We start from the raw sequence: 16,490 nt of genomic DNA on the forward strand, positions 1-16,490 counted from the left end.
TTTTTTAAAGAGTAATTTATTATTAACAAAAAGACATATTCGCTTATCAAAGCTTCATGCTGAGATCATCATATTGACTGCTTCTTTGGGAAAAGGTAACGTTTTTTTATGCCGTTTTGATCTAGAACTACTTATGTATGGGTCTGAACTCAATAGCAGCCTATTTAATACGTCTGTATTGCAGTCGATACGAGAAAACTTTTGACTAAAATTTTGTCTGTACTGCCGAAAGTGTTTGTTTCGGGCTTCAGCTGCCTCCTCGGATAACTGGCCGATAGGGAGGATTGCATGAGTTATTACTTCGGCACCATGCATCAAAACTTTATGCATGGTTGGAGACATGGGATACCAACCATACAGATTGATATACAGTTTAGCAGTTTCATGAGCAAAAGCGTCGAATTTAACAGCATCAATTTTATATCCACTTGAAATGACTTCAAGAATAACGTGTAAACCTTTTATCAAATCCAAGTTAACACCAGTTATTTGTGAAGATAATTCCGGGTTTGAAAAAAATCTTCTTGACGTATTGCCGTCATTCGTATTTCCAAACCCTGCTTTAGGTATATCTACTTGAAGCCCTAATTCTTCTTTGAAGGATGTTTGTATTTTCTTCTTTGCTTCTTTGACAATTTTTTTTTCCTTGTCTGATCGAGCTTGCCACTTTTGTAAAGGTATTTTATAAGCTAAATGAAGAAGCGATTCAAAAAAGCGGATCCTTGCATGAAGAATCGAGAGTCCAAATGAGATGGTTTCCGTATTGATTGGCTCTTTTTTAATCAATTTATTAAAATCTTTCGATGTTTGTCCACATATGTAGCACCTCATAGTTGATGTAGTATCAGTTGCAGCGTTGCACACTTTACCATCTACCATTGTAAAAAGCAAGGTATGCTTTATTTTTCCAATTTCATTGGGCAACCTTGTTTCCCTGAGATTCCTTATTTGGTTTTTTACGTGCTCTATCTCGTCCATTGTTATGTCTTTAGATTCACTAATGAAACGTATTCGAATGGGCCTGCAGAACCTTGGAGATGAGGTGACTGAGTTTTGCCATATAATTTTTTCCTGTTGGCCATCAATTTTAACAATCATTCTCAGAGGTACTAAAGAACTTTGAAAAATATTTGCATCACTGTCGGTGTTGTTTTGAAATTTTTGCTTAAATTTTGCTTGTTGCGATCCATCACAGCCCCATTTTGATATTAAAACCATATTTTTCTTTTCTTCAATTGAACACTTTTCTACAACCTCTGAGACATATTTATATAAGCGTAATGTAGTGTGGTCAAGTAATGCTTGTAGTTGAATTTCAGCTGTTGTTTCGGTTACTTGTATCGATTCCTTATTAGGGTAACATTCTTTTTTGGCTTGTTGTATTATTGAGTAGCAGGGGTAGACACTTTTGTTTCTACTTTGAATAAGTTCCCACTGTTTTCTGGTAAAATCGCCTTCTACAAACAGTGCCAGTGCCTCTTGAGGTGTTAATTTATTGACAGTTACTTTTTTAAAAGCAGAATTAAATGCTTTTCGGTATTTCTTTGCTCTGGTAGGCGTGGCCGTAATTTCTTTAATAAATTTTGAAACATCAGTATTTCCTGAAGTGTGCTGGCTCATTCTGGCTGCATACGTCAACTCATCAACAGAGACCTGTTTGCGCAAATCCATAGTTTTTCGACGCTTGCTGCAATCACTTAGTTCTATAAATGATTTTGATGGTCGTCCAGGTTTCTGTCGAATGTTTATTGACCAATAAGGTAGCTCGATGTTTGATTTGAGCCATTGTTTATTGTTTTTTATAAAACTTTCTTGTTTATAACTTGCAGCTATCCATCTTTTCTTGAAATCACTCTTAAAGAATTTTAAAATTCTTGTTATGGTACTTTTTTGATCTATTGGATATTTCATGACTGTTATAAGGTGTTCTTCTAACAACGAAAACTTTTCATCAAATTTTTTACCTTTACAATCTTTCATTATTTCATATAACTCTCTTCTAGTGAACAACTTTTTGACTTCTGTCGAATCTACATGATAAATAATAAAATCAGTAAATACATAGTGGTGTGACCTTAATGAAAGACAAATAAGATATATATATATTTTTTGAGATTTTATAGTTTGATAGTTTAATATATTAGATACAATTTAAGATTTACGTAGTTTGGTTAAGTTTGTACAAAAATATTCAAAAATTAGACAACAAGAATTTATTTTATAGCTATTTCAAGACGTTTTACGAGATTGTGTATATTACGAAATGGTCTACACACTATTTTTGAAGCGTTAATATAAAAAGTGGCGGACGTTGGCGGATAATTTTACAAAAGTATCTGATTGTTTACAGCCTATAGTTATTGCTCGTAAAAAAATTATAACTCGACAAGACCATACTTGTTAACAAAAACATTATTACATTATAATTTTATATGAAAATTAAAACTCAAATAGTCCATCATAAAAATGCTTTATATTATGCACAATAACTCAGAAATTTAATGTAATTTTATTTTAAAATATAGGTCATACCTTCCTCTGCCATAATTAGCCGTTTATTTTTTCAAAACTGAACAATATTATAATAATAGCTGCAATAGCAAATGTCACAAATTTTTGAATTTTTTTTTCCTACGAAATTTCAAATAACAACGCCACGTTCTGAACAAAAATACGACAAAAGGAAAAATCGAGAAGAATTTTCTGTTACATAATCTAATGAAGCAATTATCTAGCTTGAAAATAATAAAGTTAATAAGACTTTTATGCGAACTTGATTTTTTGACTTTTGAGCGGTTTTGTCATACAAATACTCCACTGTGCGGTGTTTCAAAAATCCTTAGTATGGCTTCGACCAGACAATTTATAGCGCTGTCGAATTACAGAAAAACCGAATTTTTTTTTAACTTCATTTTTATTTTTTATTGCGTCAAGCATGTCGGTAACAAATTAATTGTTGAAGCATGACTCATGAAAGACTCCTCATAGAAGACGTTCTAAAAGTGCGAATTAAAAGTTTATTAAATCATAATTTGTTTAGTAGAAAAATTTAACTAGAGTTAAGGTTAATGTCTTTTTTTTTAATAAAAGAGAAAGAAAAAGAATCTTCTTTTACTGATTATATAAAAAATAACAAAATAGTTTCTATTAAGGTGATTAATGAGAACGGGAGAGGAAATCGGTATACATTTTCAGTCCAATTAAGCAGAGAAGTTATTATTAGCAGCGTGCACAAAATTAGGAGAAAAACTCTTTCATTTTATGAATGCCGTTTACTTTTGAGACACATTTTCTTACGATTTTGAGAGGATCTTTGGTTGAGGACATTACCGAAATTAAACTGTTAATCTGCTATTTATCATTTTCTACGCTTTTTTCAAAACCAATATGTTACAATTTCAACATTTTTTTTGCAAAAAATCACAAAAATAAAGAAAAGAGCTCAAATAAGTACAGTTCCAAAATTTCCCTATTTTCATGAAAAGTTTTAAAAACTTAAAAAATCAAACAAAAATTCAACGTTTTTTCTTCCACATAAAAGTTTGCTGAAGTGTATTTTAAAAACCAATAAAAATTGATAGAAAAATAAAACTTGATTGGTATCAAAACAATTATAAAAAATTAAAAGGTTTTTAAAAATATATATGCAAACTATATCATAAAAAAAAAATACTTTTTGAAAAACTTCTTCCAGATTTTATTCTAAGCTTACATTACAAAAATGTTTTACTCTACAAAAATGTATAACAGAAAGCTATATAGTGTTTTTGTATAACGTAATGCTTTTTTCAAATGAAGGAAATTATGGATTGTCAAACAGGTCACAAGTTTTTTTTAAAGAAATTTAGAAGACCATTCATAGCCAATTTTACATCTCTTGCCACATTCTCATTATTTACATCTCCTCGTACGACCCACCCATGTAGCATTTCAGGAAACAATTGAAAGTCATTTAATTCCCCAAACTTTTCTAACAAAATATTTTTTACTTCTCCACCGTTATTATAAGTAGGCAAATCATTACCTGCTGCATATATAAGCTGTGGGCATTCAATCAATCTAGCAAGTTGCTCAGGAGTTTCTCCAAAAAGTGAACCAACATGCACAGAAGGATGGATATTAGCTCCACATTTAATTCTTTTATCTTGGCTTAAATGAAAAATTGGCCAAGCACCATAACAAAAACCTAAGCAACCATATGCTTTGATGCCACAGTCATTTAGGTGCTTAAATACTTTATCAGTGTCTGCTTTAATTCCTTCCCAATTAAATTGAGACACCCAGTTCATTAATTCAGGTCCTAATGGTTTCTCTGCAGGCCATGAATCACCATGAAATATATCAATTAGAACTACTAAGTAACCATCATTTGCTATTTGGTCACAAACTAGACGTATTCGGCCTCCATTAAAACCAAATATATCATAATACACAATAACAGCTTTGTCACCCATCTCCCCTACTTCATATATATTAAGTCCATCTAGATCAATAACTTTTCCATTTGCCACATAGTCAATTGATAATCCTTTTTCGCTGCCAATGGGACAGCATGTAGATGACATTTTTTCTTTTAGAAGAAAATCATATATATTATTAAAAAAAATTAAAGCATTTATTTTGAATTCTTTGCAAAAAGTATATATATGTATGTGTATATATATATATATATATATATATATATATATATATATATATATATATATATATATATATATATATATATATATATACATAAAAACTAAAAAATTATAGACTGTTTCAGAAAAATAAAATATCCTTGTGAAGTGCTTGGTATTTATCTAATAAAGTATTCACAGCAATTTACTAAGCACAAATGACAGTAAAATGTAAATTAGTATTAATATATTAATTAAAAAAATATAATTAGTATAAATAATAGAAAATAAGTACTAAGTGGAGCCCGTTAGGACACTTCCGAACGATTCATTAATATGTTAAAATGGGATTTTATATTAACAAGATTTGTTTACATTATGCAACGTAGAATGAAAACACCTCGCGACAAATTAAAGGGAACTTTTATGAAAGGTGTTTTCTTTCACTTTTCTTTAATATACAAGAAGAAAGTTGTTTCTTTTGTCCATTAACAACACCAAGCCCAATAGTAATCATCAAGTTATTCTTTCACAAGGCATACATTGGCGCACAGAGGTCAGAATCCACAAAAAATGAGTCAAAACTCTGACTTGAACTGATATTTTATAATAAAAAACTGATATAAGTTAAAAAATAGAAAAATATAAGCAATCAAATAATTCCAAAAACTAAAACATATGCAATAAAAACCGACTTAGCATGTAAAACTAAAGGATATTTCACTATTAAAATTCTGATGGGTATCACAGGAATTAAAAACATCCAACTTTTAATCCTGCCAAACACATGCTAATAAAAGCATTATCTTCCCACAAAACTTGTCTACTTCAAAATGTCAATTATTGTTTAGATAATTTTAAATTGACTTTAATAAAAATGGATGTGATTAATGAATTTTAAAAGGTTTCAATGACGGCCAAAAAAAAAACATCTAAAAGTATTTTATTGACAAAATATACTTAAATTACCACACAGATTTTTAAGAATTTTGTAAACTTTCCAAAAACAGCATTACATATCATATTCACAAATATAACATTTTTTGGTCATCTTTTTTTTTTTTAAAAAAAGGCTTCGATTGGGTTTTTAAATTGTAACAAATAAATTTAAATCAGTTTACTATTAAAAAATTGGTGCATTTTTTGTTCATTCTGATCACCGTCATCTAAAAACTAAAAACTTATAGAAAAATTGATAAACTTAGCAAACCTATTAATCAAATAAAAGTACATTAAAACTACTACTAATAAAAAAATAAAAAAACAAGTTGATAATAAAAAAACAAGTCACTATTTGCTTCTTAAAAAGCCTTCATTTTTTTATTGTTTTTTAACTTCTTTTTCCCATTTTTTCACCTTCATTCCAATTTGGCACAATAACCAAAAAAATAATAACATAAATTCTGTTAACAAAAAAAACCAACTAAGTGAAGGCCTTCTATCAAAACAACATCCGCAAACCTTCAATGCATGATTTTACTGTTTTCCAAAGTTTTCAAAAACTAAAAAAGTGGATACAATAATATGAAAATGAAAAAAATACTTTTTATAAATACTCCAATCAACATGATTGAAAAATTTGAAAATGTAATTGTTAAATAGCAAAGGGCATATACAGTTAAAATAACACATCCTGAAACTAAAACAAGGAAACATAACAAATGTAAATCAATGAGTAAAATAATATACTTTCAAATATAGGTAATGCTTATGTTAAATTCCAAGTATTTCATTTAGATTAAAAGTAAAATGTTCAATTTAAAAATATTATTGCAAAGAAAAATGATGAAGAAAGAAAGTAAAATTGCACCTGAAATGTAGCAAAAGAACTCTTCTCTTGATTTAAAGTCAATTAACTACAACTACTGAAGAAAATCTGTTTTAACAACACTTTTTGCACATTTTAAGACCAGCTACTCTAATGGAATGAAAATATAATAGCAAACATAAACAACATGTACACATATAAATATGAAGTAAATGAATATAAAGGTTATGATGGAATCTAATGTATATGTTATTACAAATATAAATATATGTTTGCGTATGCATTAGGGGTAATCAATTTAAGGAAATTTTCAAGTCTAAAATACCATACACTCTAGATTTGGGGCAAATGTTTAAAAAAGAACTCACAAAAAGTTTGAGCTCAACAGGTCCACTCAATCCTTACCCCCTAAGCACTTTTTTAGAAAAAAAATTCTCTAAAAAAATTTATTTTGCAGATCCAGGGGGAAAGTGAAATGGAAAAAATTTGAAATTTTTTTTTTCTGGAATGTTTATTTTTACCAATATATTTTAGCAAAAACACATGGTATCGTAGTTTTTTTCAAAAAAAATTTTTTCTTGTATTTAGATTTGAGGAAATTACAGTATTTGATAGTAGTTTCATGTTATTGGATTAAATTTCAAAAGCAAATAATATGAGTTGTGTTAATGTTCAATTTCACCACTTTTCTTCCTTTTATCAAGTGAAAGGAAGAAAAGTGGTGAAATTGAACATTAAGTGAAAATTTACTTTTAGAAAGTTTCTTTGAACGTCTTCCAGGTGTTCTGAAGAAACAAAGAACTTTTTCAACAGTTAGCAATATGTTCCGTTTATCTTTCTCATTATTGTATCGGTGAATAAATTCCTGCATCATTCCAACAGATCTTTCTAAATGATCATTTACTATAATTAAAGATTTGGCATAATTCTGAAAGCTTTTAAAAGCAGATTGAGTAAACCAAAATTCAGGGGGAAAGCTAAAATTCAGGGAAGCAAAAGCTAATCTTTTATCCTTTGTTCCTCTAATCCAATTATATCAAACATAAGATATGAAAATTCATCAACCAACAGAGCAAGTAAAGAAGGATGTTCACTAATTTTGTTTCTCATTTTTGTTTTTTCTTTTATATCTATCTTTGATTTGTTTTTAGTATTGTACCATACTGAAATCGGCATTTTAAAAGTTAGAATTGGTTTTGCGAGATTTGCTTTCTCCTCAAATGACATTATCATCCAACAGAGCAAGAGGAATCATTGTTGAATCTAAATACCAACTATGTTGGTAAAGAGAGTTTAAAATTGAATCAACAGCATTTGGTTTGGCACAAAATTTTCAGTACTGCTGCATTTGGTGTATTACTTTTATATCAAGAAAGGGAGCTCTAATAGCGTCATTAGCCTGTAAATATCATTTGGCAAGAGTTGCAAAAAAAACGTGTTATTTTCCTCTTGCATTATTTTGTTTTTTCTTTGGTGATTTTTTATTTATTTTTTTTTGACTTTTTAAACAAGTTTTTTATTTTTCTTGGTAAACAATTTGGAAGAGTTTTTGTTTATTTTGTCTGTTTATAGTATATGATCATTATAATCACAAATACAATGTATAAACACCAATTTAAAGTTAATTTAATAAAAAATTTAAAAGAGCTGTTTACTAAGAATATTTATTAGGCAATTTAGTATTAAGTTAGATATAAATCTAGGTATATTGTATGAGAATGTTTATTTGTCATGTTTTACTTCTTAAATATTGTTGTACATCCTAAATATTACACTCATTATATACAGAAACTATACTTGTCCATGACAAAATAACCATTTTTATAATTTAAATATACAAATATACAATATTATGCTTATTTAATATCAGATTTCAAATCTTTAAAGAAATAGAAAATCCTAATACTTATTATGTAATAAATTGGTCTTACATTGTTTGTTACATATGTTGAATTTATTGCCAGTAAGCCCTTATAAACAAAGCTCCAACTTTATTTAATTTACATATTCTAATATTTTTGAATAATAATGTTTTATTAGTTTTAATTGGTTATCAATTTAGTGCTAAATAGTGTAGCATTGTGTAGTTAGTATATATACAATTAAAAAAAAGTATAAATATTTAAGCAAAAAAGTCAATTATTTAGTAATTTTAACATATATTTAAACTATAAAAGATATTCTAAATGGATGTGCTTTCTGAGTCTTCCCACCCTACACTACCTTCATCTAATGATTCATAAACAAAGTCACTGTCACTTTCTATATTAACTGCTTCAGACTCTGACCAAGGCATTAAAGTGATAGGAACTTTATTTACACTCAAGTTATTAATTTGAGGAGTACTTATGCTTGTACCATTTTCATGGTGTTCAATTCAAATCATCAATTCCTGCAAAAGATAATGTCATACTGGTACATCAGTCAATCATGGAACAAATCTAAAATCTATACATCATAAACTTTTAATAAGCTAGTTGCCATATCAGTTAATTCTTCAAATAAGTCTTAAAATTTAAAAATACAATACACACCTTTTCAGTTTTTGTCAAACATGGAACTTGGTATTTTACTTCTACAAATTGATTCAGAAAAGGATGTTCCAAAAGAATTGATTATGACCTGATTTATTTGCATATAGACTTTTTACATCATTTTTCAATATGCTTAGTCATTTGAGTTCCGTTTTTAGGCATCATAGGTATAAATAAATAGGCAACTATGGTTTTATTTCTCCCCCTGTATAGCCTGCTTTATTCATTTTTATAATTAAAATTTACTATGTTAAACAAAATATCTAGAATTTAAATATAATTAAATAAAGAACCTAATTGATTATTAAAAAGAGCTTTTAAAACTGCATATAACTTTTTATTTGCAACTGAAAACTTTATAAGTACAGTAACTTTAATAATAATAACAACAACAATAACAATAATAATAATAATAATAATAATAATAATAATAATAATAATAATAATAATAATAATAATAATAATAATAATAATAAATAATAATAATAATAGTAATAATAATAATAATAATAATAATAATAATAATAATAATAATAATAATAATAATAATAATAATAATAATAATAATAATAATAATAATAAATAATAATAATAGTAATAATAATAATAATAATAATGGTAATAATATATATATCAAATATTAGTTAAAATTGAGTAAATGTAATTAAGCATAATAAACTTAGATAAGTGTTTATTGTGTCAATATATAACAATAAAGTCCATAAAAATCAGATAGAGGAAGATAAAATTAACTAATAATTTTTTATACAGGACTGCTATAACCGTGTTAACCTAAACATTAACACTAAAACAATTACTTTTAAACATATCAAAAGAAAAAGAATTTTCAAATTCAGACTTAATTTTCCTAAATAAATCTGAAATGAAAATGGGTTTAATAATATTGCCATTAAAGTTAAATTTAGTAGCTTAAATGATGAGTTTTTGAATATTTCCCAAAAAAACCAAAAAAACCAAAAAAACAGACCTCTTCATTTTTTTTTTCATAAAAAACCAAAAAACAAGAACTAAAAAAACGCGTCACATCTCTACATTTGGCTTAAAAGCAAACTTTAAATTTACTTATTAGCCTGATTTCTGTCTTGAGTTTATTGTTCTGGTTTACAAAGCTTTAAAGCTGTAGCTTTAAGTAGTAAAGTGCTTTGGATAAGAACCTAGCATGATGAACTGCCCCAGGTTTTCTTTGTAACTGAAGAAAGGTAAATTACAACAAGTTCTGCAAGTTCTTTTCTATCATCTCTGATAAAATCTTTATTTTCTTTACCTTTTGTAATGTATTCTTGGCAAAAGTTCAAAGACTTCCACATTCTAAAGCCTTCTAAAGCTTTCTAAAGCTCTCTCAAGAATGATTCCCCTTACTACCTTCCAATCAAACTTTATCAGTTCTGTTTCATTGTAATTTTCAAAATTTTTTTTTTTTTTTTTAAAAACTATCTGGTACTGTGTAATGTTCATCTGAAACTTAACTACAAAAATGAACCATTATTAATTCACATACATGATGTCTGCATGCTATAAGTAAAAGATACTTGTCTATATTGTTGGATATTCTAATTAAAGAACCTTTCTTTAACCCATTGTTACTTGCAGTAGTATCAAAACATATTCCTCCTTCTTTGGATTCAAGATTGAACCCCTTAAGAAGGTCTATTACACCATTGTACTAATCTTCACCAGAGGATGATGGTGGGATAATGAGGATAAAGGAAGAACTCCAAGCAAGTGTGTCTCACCTTCAATATTTATGAGTACAACCAGTTTATCAGTTTTCATTCATATTCCTTTGTTTATATCAATTGTTTTGCCATCAAAATGCACTATTTATGGGTATGGGGGTTCATTAATTGCTTGTTGAATATCTTCTTTTGATATCATGCATATATTATGATTTTCATGTTTCATTTTTCTAGCTGCTGTAGACTGGCTACATTTGAAATCTATCAGATCAACTCCTGATTGAGTTAGAATTGCACCTGTAACTTTATGTAAAACACTTGGAGAAATATTACTGATTGTAGCCATAAGAGCTACATTACCAGCAAAAACATCTATGGGAATTTCAGCAGTGACTTTTTGTTGTGAGTTTATCTTTTAAACCACTCTCCAGGGTCAAAATAAGAATCACTTAAGGAGTCCTCACTAGTATCTTTTTTAATCTCAACATTAGTTATACCCTCTAATTTCTCTTTCTGCTACTCTTCATTGCCTAAAAATGTAATATAAATTTTACTACTAATTAATTTAGTTAAATTATACGAGACATTGTATATAATAGTGAATATTATTTCTTTTGTTTAGCTATTTTTATTTTAAACCGTCTTAAGTGGCATTTAAATTGTAAGTAAGTAAGTTGGTTAGAAAGCCTAGCAATCATTTTTATTTTGATTTAAAAGAAATACATACTATTTTTCTGTACTTCTTATCTTTTGATCCAAGCATAAGTCTTCTTTCCCCTTCTTGGTCCTCCAGAAACTCCAAATCCTCAAGCTTGTCTGAATCAGATCTTTTTTTGTCATTTTTTATTGTATTCCTAAGATCAGGAATGCCAGCCCAAAATATTTTATTCAGGTAAACTTTATAATCTTGTTGCTTTGCCAAATCTGCAGCGGATCCCCTAATTTTAAAACTTCTTAAGTTTTGAATATTCATTGTCTAGATTTGAAAGAAATTTTACTAGACTTTGACCATTTAGTATAAAAAAAATCCAGCTTTAGTCCATGGCTCTTTTACCTTGACCAAAATACAATCACATTTACTTTTTATTGCACATCTTTCATAGATTTTCTGAGGATAAGCTTTTTTTGATGTTCTTGGGGAAAATGATTGGTTGTAAGCTAAGTGCTGTACTATTTCCATCCTGTTGGAAGCTGACAGCCTTATTTACAAAAAATAAGTAACAAAAAGTTAAATTTATTAGCTTAAGGGATTCCTTTTAAAACTAATTAATACCTTAAATGGTTGGCTGTGCTTCTTTGATAATGAATAGTTTTAGACCTTAGTGTTCTTTTACTTCCTATTGTCTGACCAATCTCTTCTTCTTTATGCATATTTAAATTATTCTATTTAATTTTGACTGATTTTCTTCTTTATGCATATTTAGATTATTCTATTTAATTTTTACTGACCTAAAAAACAAAATTTAAAAATGTTTAATGTAAAATTTAAAATGTAAAATATTTTATTACTACAATAAATTGAACTGTTTAATTGTTCAGCTACTATAGATGGGACTCACCAAATCTAAACTTTATAGAAATTACTAAAATTTATTATAGATTTACATTATTAAATAAAAAAGTAAAAGGTATATATTTTGGACAAACAGTGTAATCCTTTGTCAGTAACATAAATACGGTATTTATGTTACTGAAAAAGAATTGTAAACACAAATAAAAATTTTTTTTAAAAAATCTACAATACCATGTAAAATATATTAGTAAAAACAAACATCCCAGAAAAAAAATTTCCAAATTTCATTCATTTCACTTTACCCCTGGACCTGCAAAAATGGTTATTTTTGATAATTTTTTTTCTAAAAAAGTGCTTAGATGGAAAGGATTGAGTGGATATGGAATTTTAGATTTGAAAATTTCCTCAAGTTGACTAATCCTGGTATGCATATATATATATATATATATATATATATATATATATATATATATATATATATATATATATATATATATATATATATATATATATATATATATATATATATATATATATATATATATATATATATATATATATATATATATATATATATATATATATATATATATATGTATATATACATGCATAAATAATGATTAAAAATACAACTGTGATATGTTGAGAAAATAGAGGCTTAGGTGTATATAATAAGATAAAAGTAAAAAGAGCAACAGGGATTATGAGGGATTAAAGAGAATCTCGTATCCATTTGACTAAACACAAAAGACATGATGGGTACAAAAATAAGTGCTTGACTTTTTCAAAGGGCAACACACTACACAATGTCGTTTGATGGAGAAACAACTTCATAAGGGATTCAATTAGCACATAGAAAGCAAGAAAAGACCAAAAAAAAAAAAATACGTAACACAAATTTCCGTCTCAAAAATCATCATAAAAAATAATGAAATCAGAATAAGAAACAGTTAATTCCAATACAAACGCTTACCACCATATGGATATACCTAATAAAATTAGATAACGGAGAATAACATTCCAAAATTCCTGAGCAGTCACGTGAATGTCGAAAATTCCAGACTTTGAGCGGATCCAGCGTACATAGAAAGAAAAAGGTAGATTCACGTGGGTGGTAGATTGCAAGACGATTGGTAGAGCGAAAAGAACAAAAGAACCATAACCTCCGTAAGACGAAAACTCCATAAGAAACTTAGAAAAAGCCTAACGGAGAGACATTTGGCTTGATATGAAAATAGCTACAAAAAGTTGGAACAAGAGGAGTCAGGATTAGGGTTAGGGCTAGGGTTAGGGTTAGGGTTAGAATAACGGCATTATATTGATAAATTCAAAACCGTTAGGGTTCAAACTCTAAGGGAGCTGGAAAAAGAAGGAAATGTATAGAAGAAAACAATCAGCAGGGAGCTAAGAATTTCAGCTATCTTTTAACAGACCTATTTAACCTTAGCTACTCTAAGCTAAGTTAAACAATGTTTCGTTTCTAAGAATGAGACAGTGTTTAGTTAGTTTTGAGTGAGGTAATGCTGGGTAGATGTTGTGGCTGTACAATTATGCATCCCTGTGATGTAACAAAAGGAAGCTCATCTTAGCAGCAAGTTTCAACCAATCAATGAGTAAGTCGTATTCGTTTGTCTTTTGAGAGAGCTTTTTAAATGCAAACACCTCCTTTTGTTTTTTGTTTTGTTTTGCAATGATGATGTTATTTTCTGATTGATTTCGAAGACTGTTTCCTTGGAAGACCTTTTGAATTTGCATTTTTTTCTCCGTCGTCTGCTGCTGCTGCTGCTGCTGCTGCTGCTGCTGCTGCTGCTGCTGCTGCTGCTGCTGCTGCTGACAATGATGGTGATGGTGATGCTGCAAGTTGTTTGGACTAACAGCTTCGTGTTGTCTAAATGATGTGACCTTTTTAATGTGACTTAGGCTCTTTTTTAAATATGATATAGCGTTAGGGTTAGGGTTAGGGTTAGGCTTGCGTTTAAAGTGGCTTACGACCTTTGCAATGTGCAAAATTTTAAAAATGTGATTTGTTGTATTTCTAAAGTTGCTCTACTTCACAATGTGAATTTGAATCCATTTAAACGTTTTTTGTTTCTTTAAATCAAATAAGCTTTTGGTTTTGTTTCGCAGACAACTCTTAATCGATTTTCATCTTAGAAATGAAGTTTTTGTTTCTAAAAGCGAACTAGCTTCTTTCTAAAGCAACACTTTTGAAAGTGAGCTAGCTGTTTTCTGATGCGAATAATCTTTTTAAAAGACTTTGTTCCAGTGAGCTGGACATCTCTGGTGAGACTTTTAAACTGGCTTTAAACCCTTTTAAAATGGTTTGCAGTTGGTTTTACATTCTAAAGCGACTTAGCCTTTTGTTTTGGTTTTGGTGAGCAGAGAACTCTTAACCGACTTGATGTTCTTTTTACAAATGAAGTTATCTTTTTTAAAAGTGACCTAGCTTTTTCTTAAGCAGCTTTGCATTTTTTTGAGAGTGATGTAAACTTTTTATTTATTTGGAAATAGCAAAAGTGAAATAGCACTTTTCAAACATGAATAGTCTTTTTAAAAGACTTTGATCATGCAGTGAGTGAGTGAGTGAGTGAGTGAGTGAGTGAGTGAGTGAGTGAGTGAGTGAGTGAGAGTGAGTGAGTGAGTGAGTGAGTGAGCTAGACATTTAAGAGACTTTTAAAGTGACTTAAGCCCTTTTAAAGTGATATGAAGCTTCTTGAATGTGACTTATTATATATTTTAAAGCGACTTAATGTGTTTCTTTAAATGTGAGTTAAAATTGTTGGTTAAGTCACATCTACCATTCTTAAAATGAAAACTTGTATTTCTTTTTTAAAGAGACCTTTTGCTTCTTAATTAAAGACTTCTTTTTTTTCTAAAAGGGACTGCAATTTTTGAAAGTGACCGAGCCTTTGAAAAAAATAAAAAGTAGGCATTTTTCACTGTGCATCTTTTTAAAATGGATTCAGCGTCTTCTGTAATGAAAACTTCTGTCTTGAAAACAAACAAATGTTTTTGAAATTCATTTTGTAGTGTGGTTTGGAATTTCTGAAATAGATGTGTAGTATTTTTTAAATAGCAGTGAAGTATTTTGTAAAGTCTTCTTTTAATAAGTGGTTTACACTTTTTAAACGTTTTTGAAAATGAATTTGCTTTTTTAAATGATTTTTGCATTTATGTTCAAGAGACAGAGGGTTTTATTTTTTTTTAAGGATACTAGATTTTCCTAGGATACTGGGTATTTTCTTAGGCAGGTGGGTATTTCTTTAACCATTTCATGCGCTGGGTTGTTGTATAACAACAAATCAAGCTAAGCTTCCCCAATTCAAATGGTGCATTCTAACCGATTGAAAACAATATTGTTTTATAAATGAGAGTTGAAAAAGGCTGTAGAAAAAGTCTAATTTAACATTTCATAGTACCACTGTCATTTTGTAGATGTTTTTTTATGAGTTATGTTAGTTACAGAAAAATAATTGGTGCATGAAAGAGTTAAGCGGTTGGGTGTTTTCATAACCGACCGAGGATTTTCCTAAGCAGCCGCGTAACTCATTAATCGGCGGGGTATTTGTTAACCGTTAGGGTTAGGGTTAACCGGACAAGAGTTTTTTTTTACCGAACAAGCGTTTCTTTAACCGAACAAGTGTTTTTTCCAGTGAGCAAGTGATTTTTTTTTTAACAGAACAAGTGTTTTTAAACGAACAAGTGCTTTTTTTTTTTTTTTTTTTTACCGAAAGCGGGTTTTTTTAACCGTACCACGGTTTCTTTAACCGAACTAGAGTTTTTTTTAACCGTAAGACGGTTTTTTAACCGAGCAACTATTTTTTTAAGCGAACAAGTGCTTTTTTAACCGAACAAGGGTTTTTTTAACCGTACCACCGTTTCTTTAACTGAACAAGTGTTTTTTTTTAACCGCACAAGCGTTTTTTTTAACCGTTAGGGTTAGGGCTAGGGTTAGGGTTAGGGTTAGGGTTAGGGTTAGGGTTAGGGTTACAGGTTTTTTTTTTTAACAGAACACTTGTAAATTTAACCGCACAAGCGTTTTTTTTTAATCGAGCAAGGCTGAGTATTTTCTAAACCGAGCGAGGAACTTTTTAAGAGTTTTTTTAACCGTTAGGGTTATTTTGTTAGGCGAAAGAACACTTTATTAAACGAACACTTTTTTTAACCGCACGAGCCTTTTTACTATCGAAAGAGGAATTTCTTGAGTTGCCTAGCGATATTTTAACCGAGCATGCATCTTCTTAAGTAACTGAGCATTTTTATAGGCGAACACGTTTTCTTAACTGACTTAGCGTTTTCTACGATTTTTGTGACTTTGCAAATGTTTCTTGGACGTTTTGCAAACAAGTCGGACTCTTT

At 29.0% G+C, this 16,490-nt stretch overlaps 4 protein-coding genes across 6 annotated transcripts in view; all 4 read right to left on the reverse strand.

The window, feature by feature from the left end:
- LOC149877743 (uncharacterized) overlaps nucleotides 1-16,490 on the reverse strand; it is a 392,865-nt gene that overhangs the window by 325,514 nt on the left and 50,861 nt on the right. The window lies entirely within an intron of this gene.
- LOC145181722 (uncharacterized) overlaps nucleotides 1-16,490 on the reverse strand; it is a 96,011-nt gene that overhangs the window by 56,770 nt on the left and 22,751 nt on the right. The gene's annotated exons all lie outside the window — the stretch shown is intronic.
- On the reverse strand, nucleotides 55-2,810 carry LOC149877774 (uncharacterized). Its single transcript, XM_090073606.1, has 2 exons — nucleotides 2,533-2,810; nucleotides 55-2,030 (listed from the first exon to the last, which is right to left on the reverse strand). Exons 1-2 carry the CDS (start codon nucleotides 2,543-2,545, stop codon nucleotides 55-57), a joined length of 1,989 nt encoding a protein of 662 aa, XP_089929732.1. The 5' UTR covers nucleotides 2,546-2,810.
- Nucleotides 3,355-4,594, reverse strand: LOC145181897 (uncharacterized). Its single transcript, XM_080057087.2, has one exon. It carries the CDS (start codon nucleotides 4,563-4,565, stop codon nucleotides 3,822-3,824), a length of 744 nt encoding a protein of 247 aa, XP_079913213.2. The 5' UTR covers nucleotides 4,566-4,594; the 3' UTR covers nucleotides 3,355-3,821.

The sequence above is a fragment of the Hydra viridissima genome, unplaced genomic scaffold (assembly GCF_058129835.1).
Source record: "Hydra viridissima isolate aposymbiotic clone 2 unplaced genomic scaffold, HvirCarnegie_v1 scaffold_16, whole genome shotgun sequence".
In the NCBI taxonomy this organism is placed as follows: Eukaryota; Metazoa; Cnidaria; class Hydrozoa; order Anthoathecata; family Hydridae; genus Hydra; species Hydra viridissima.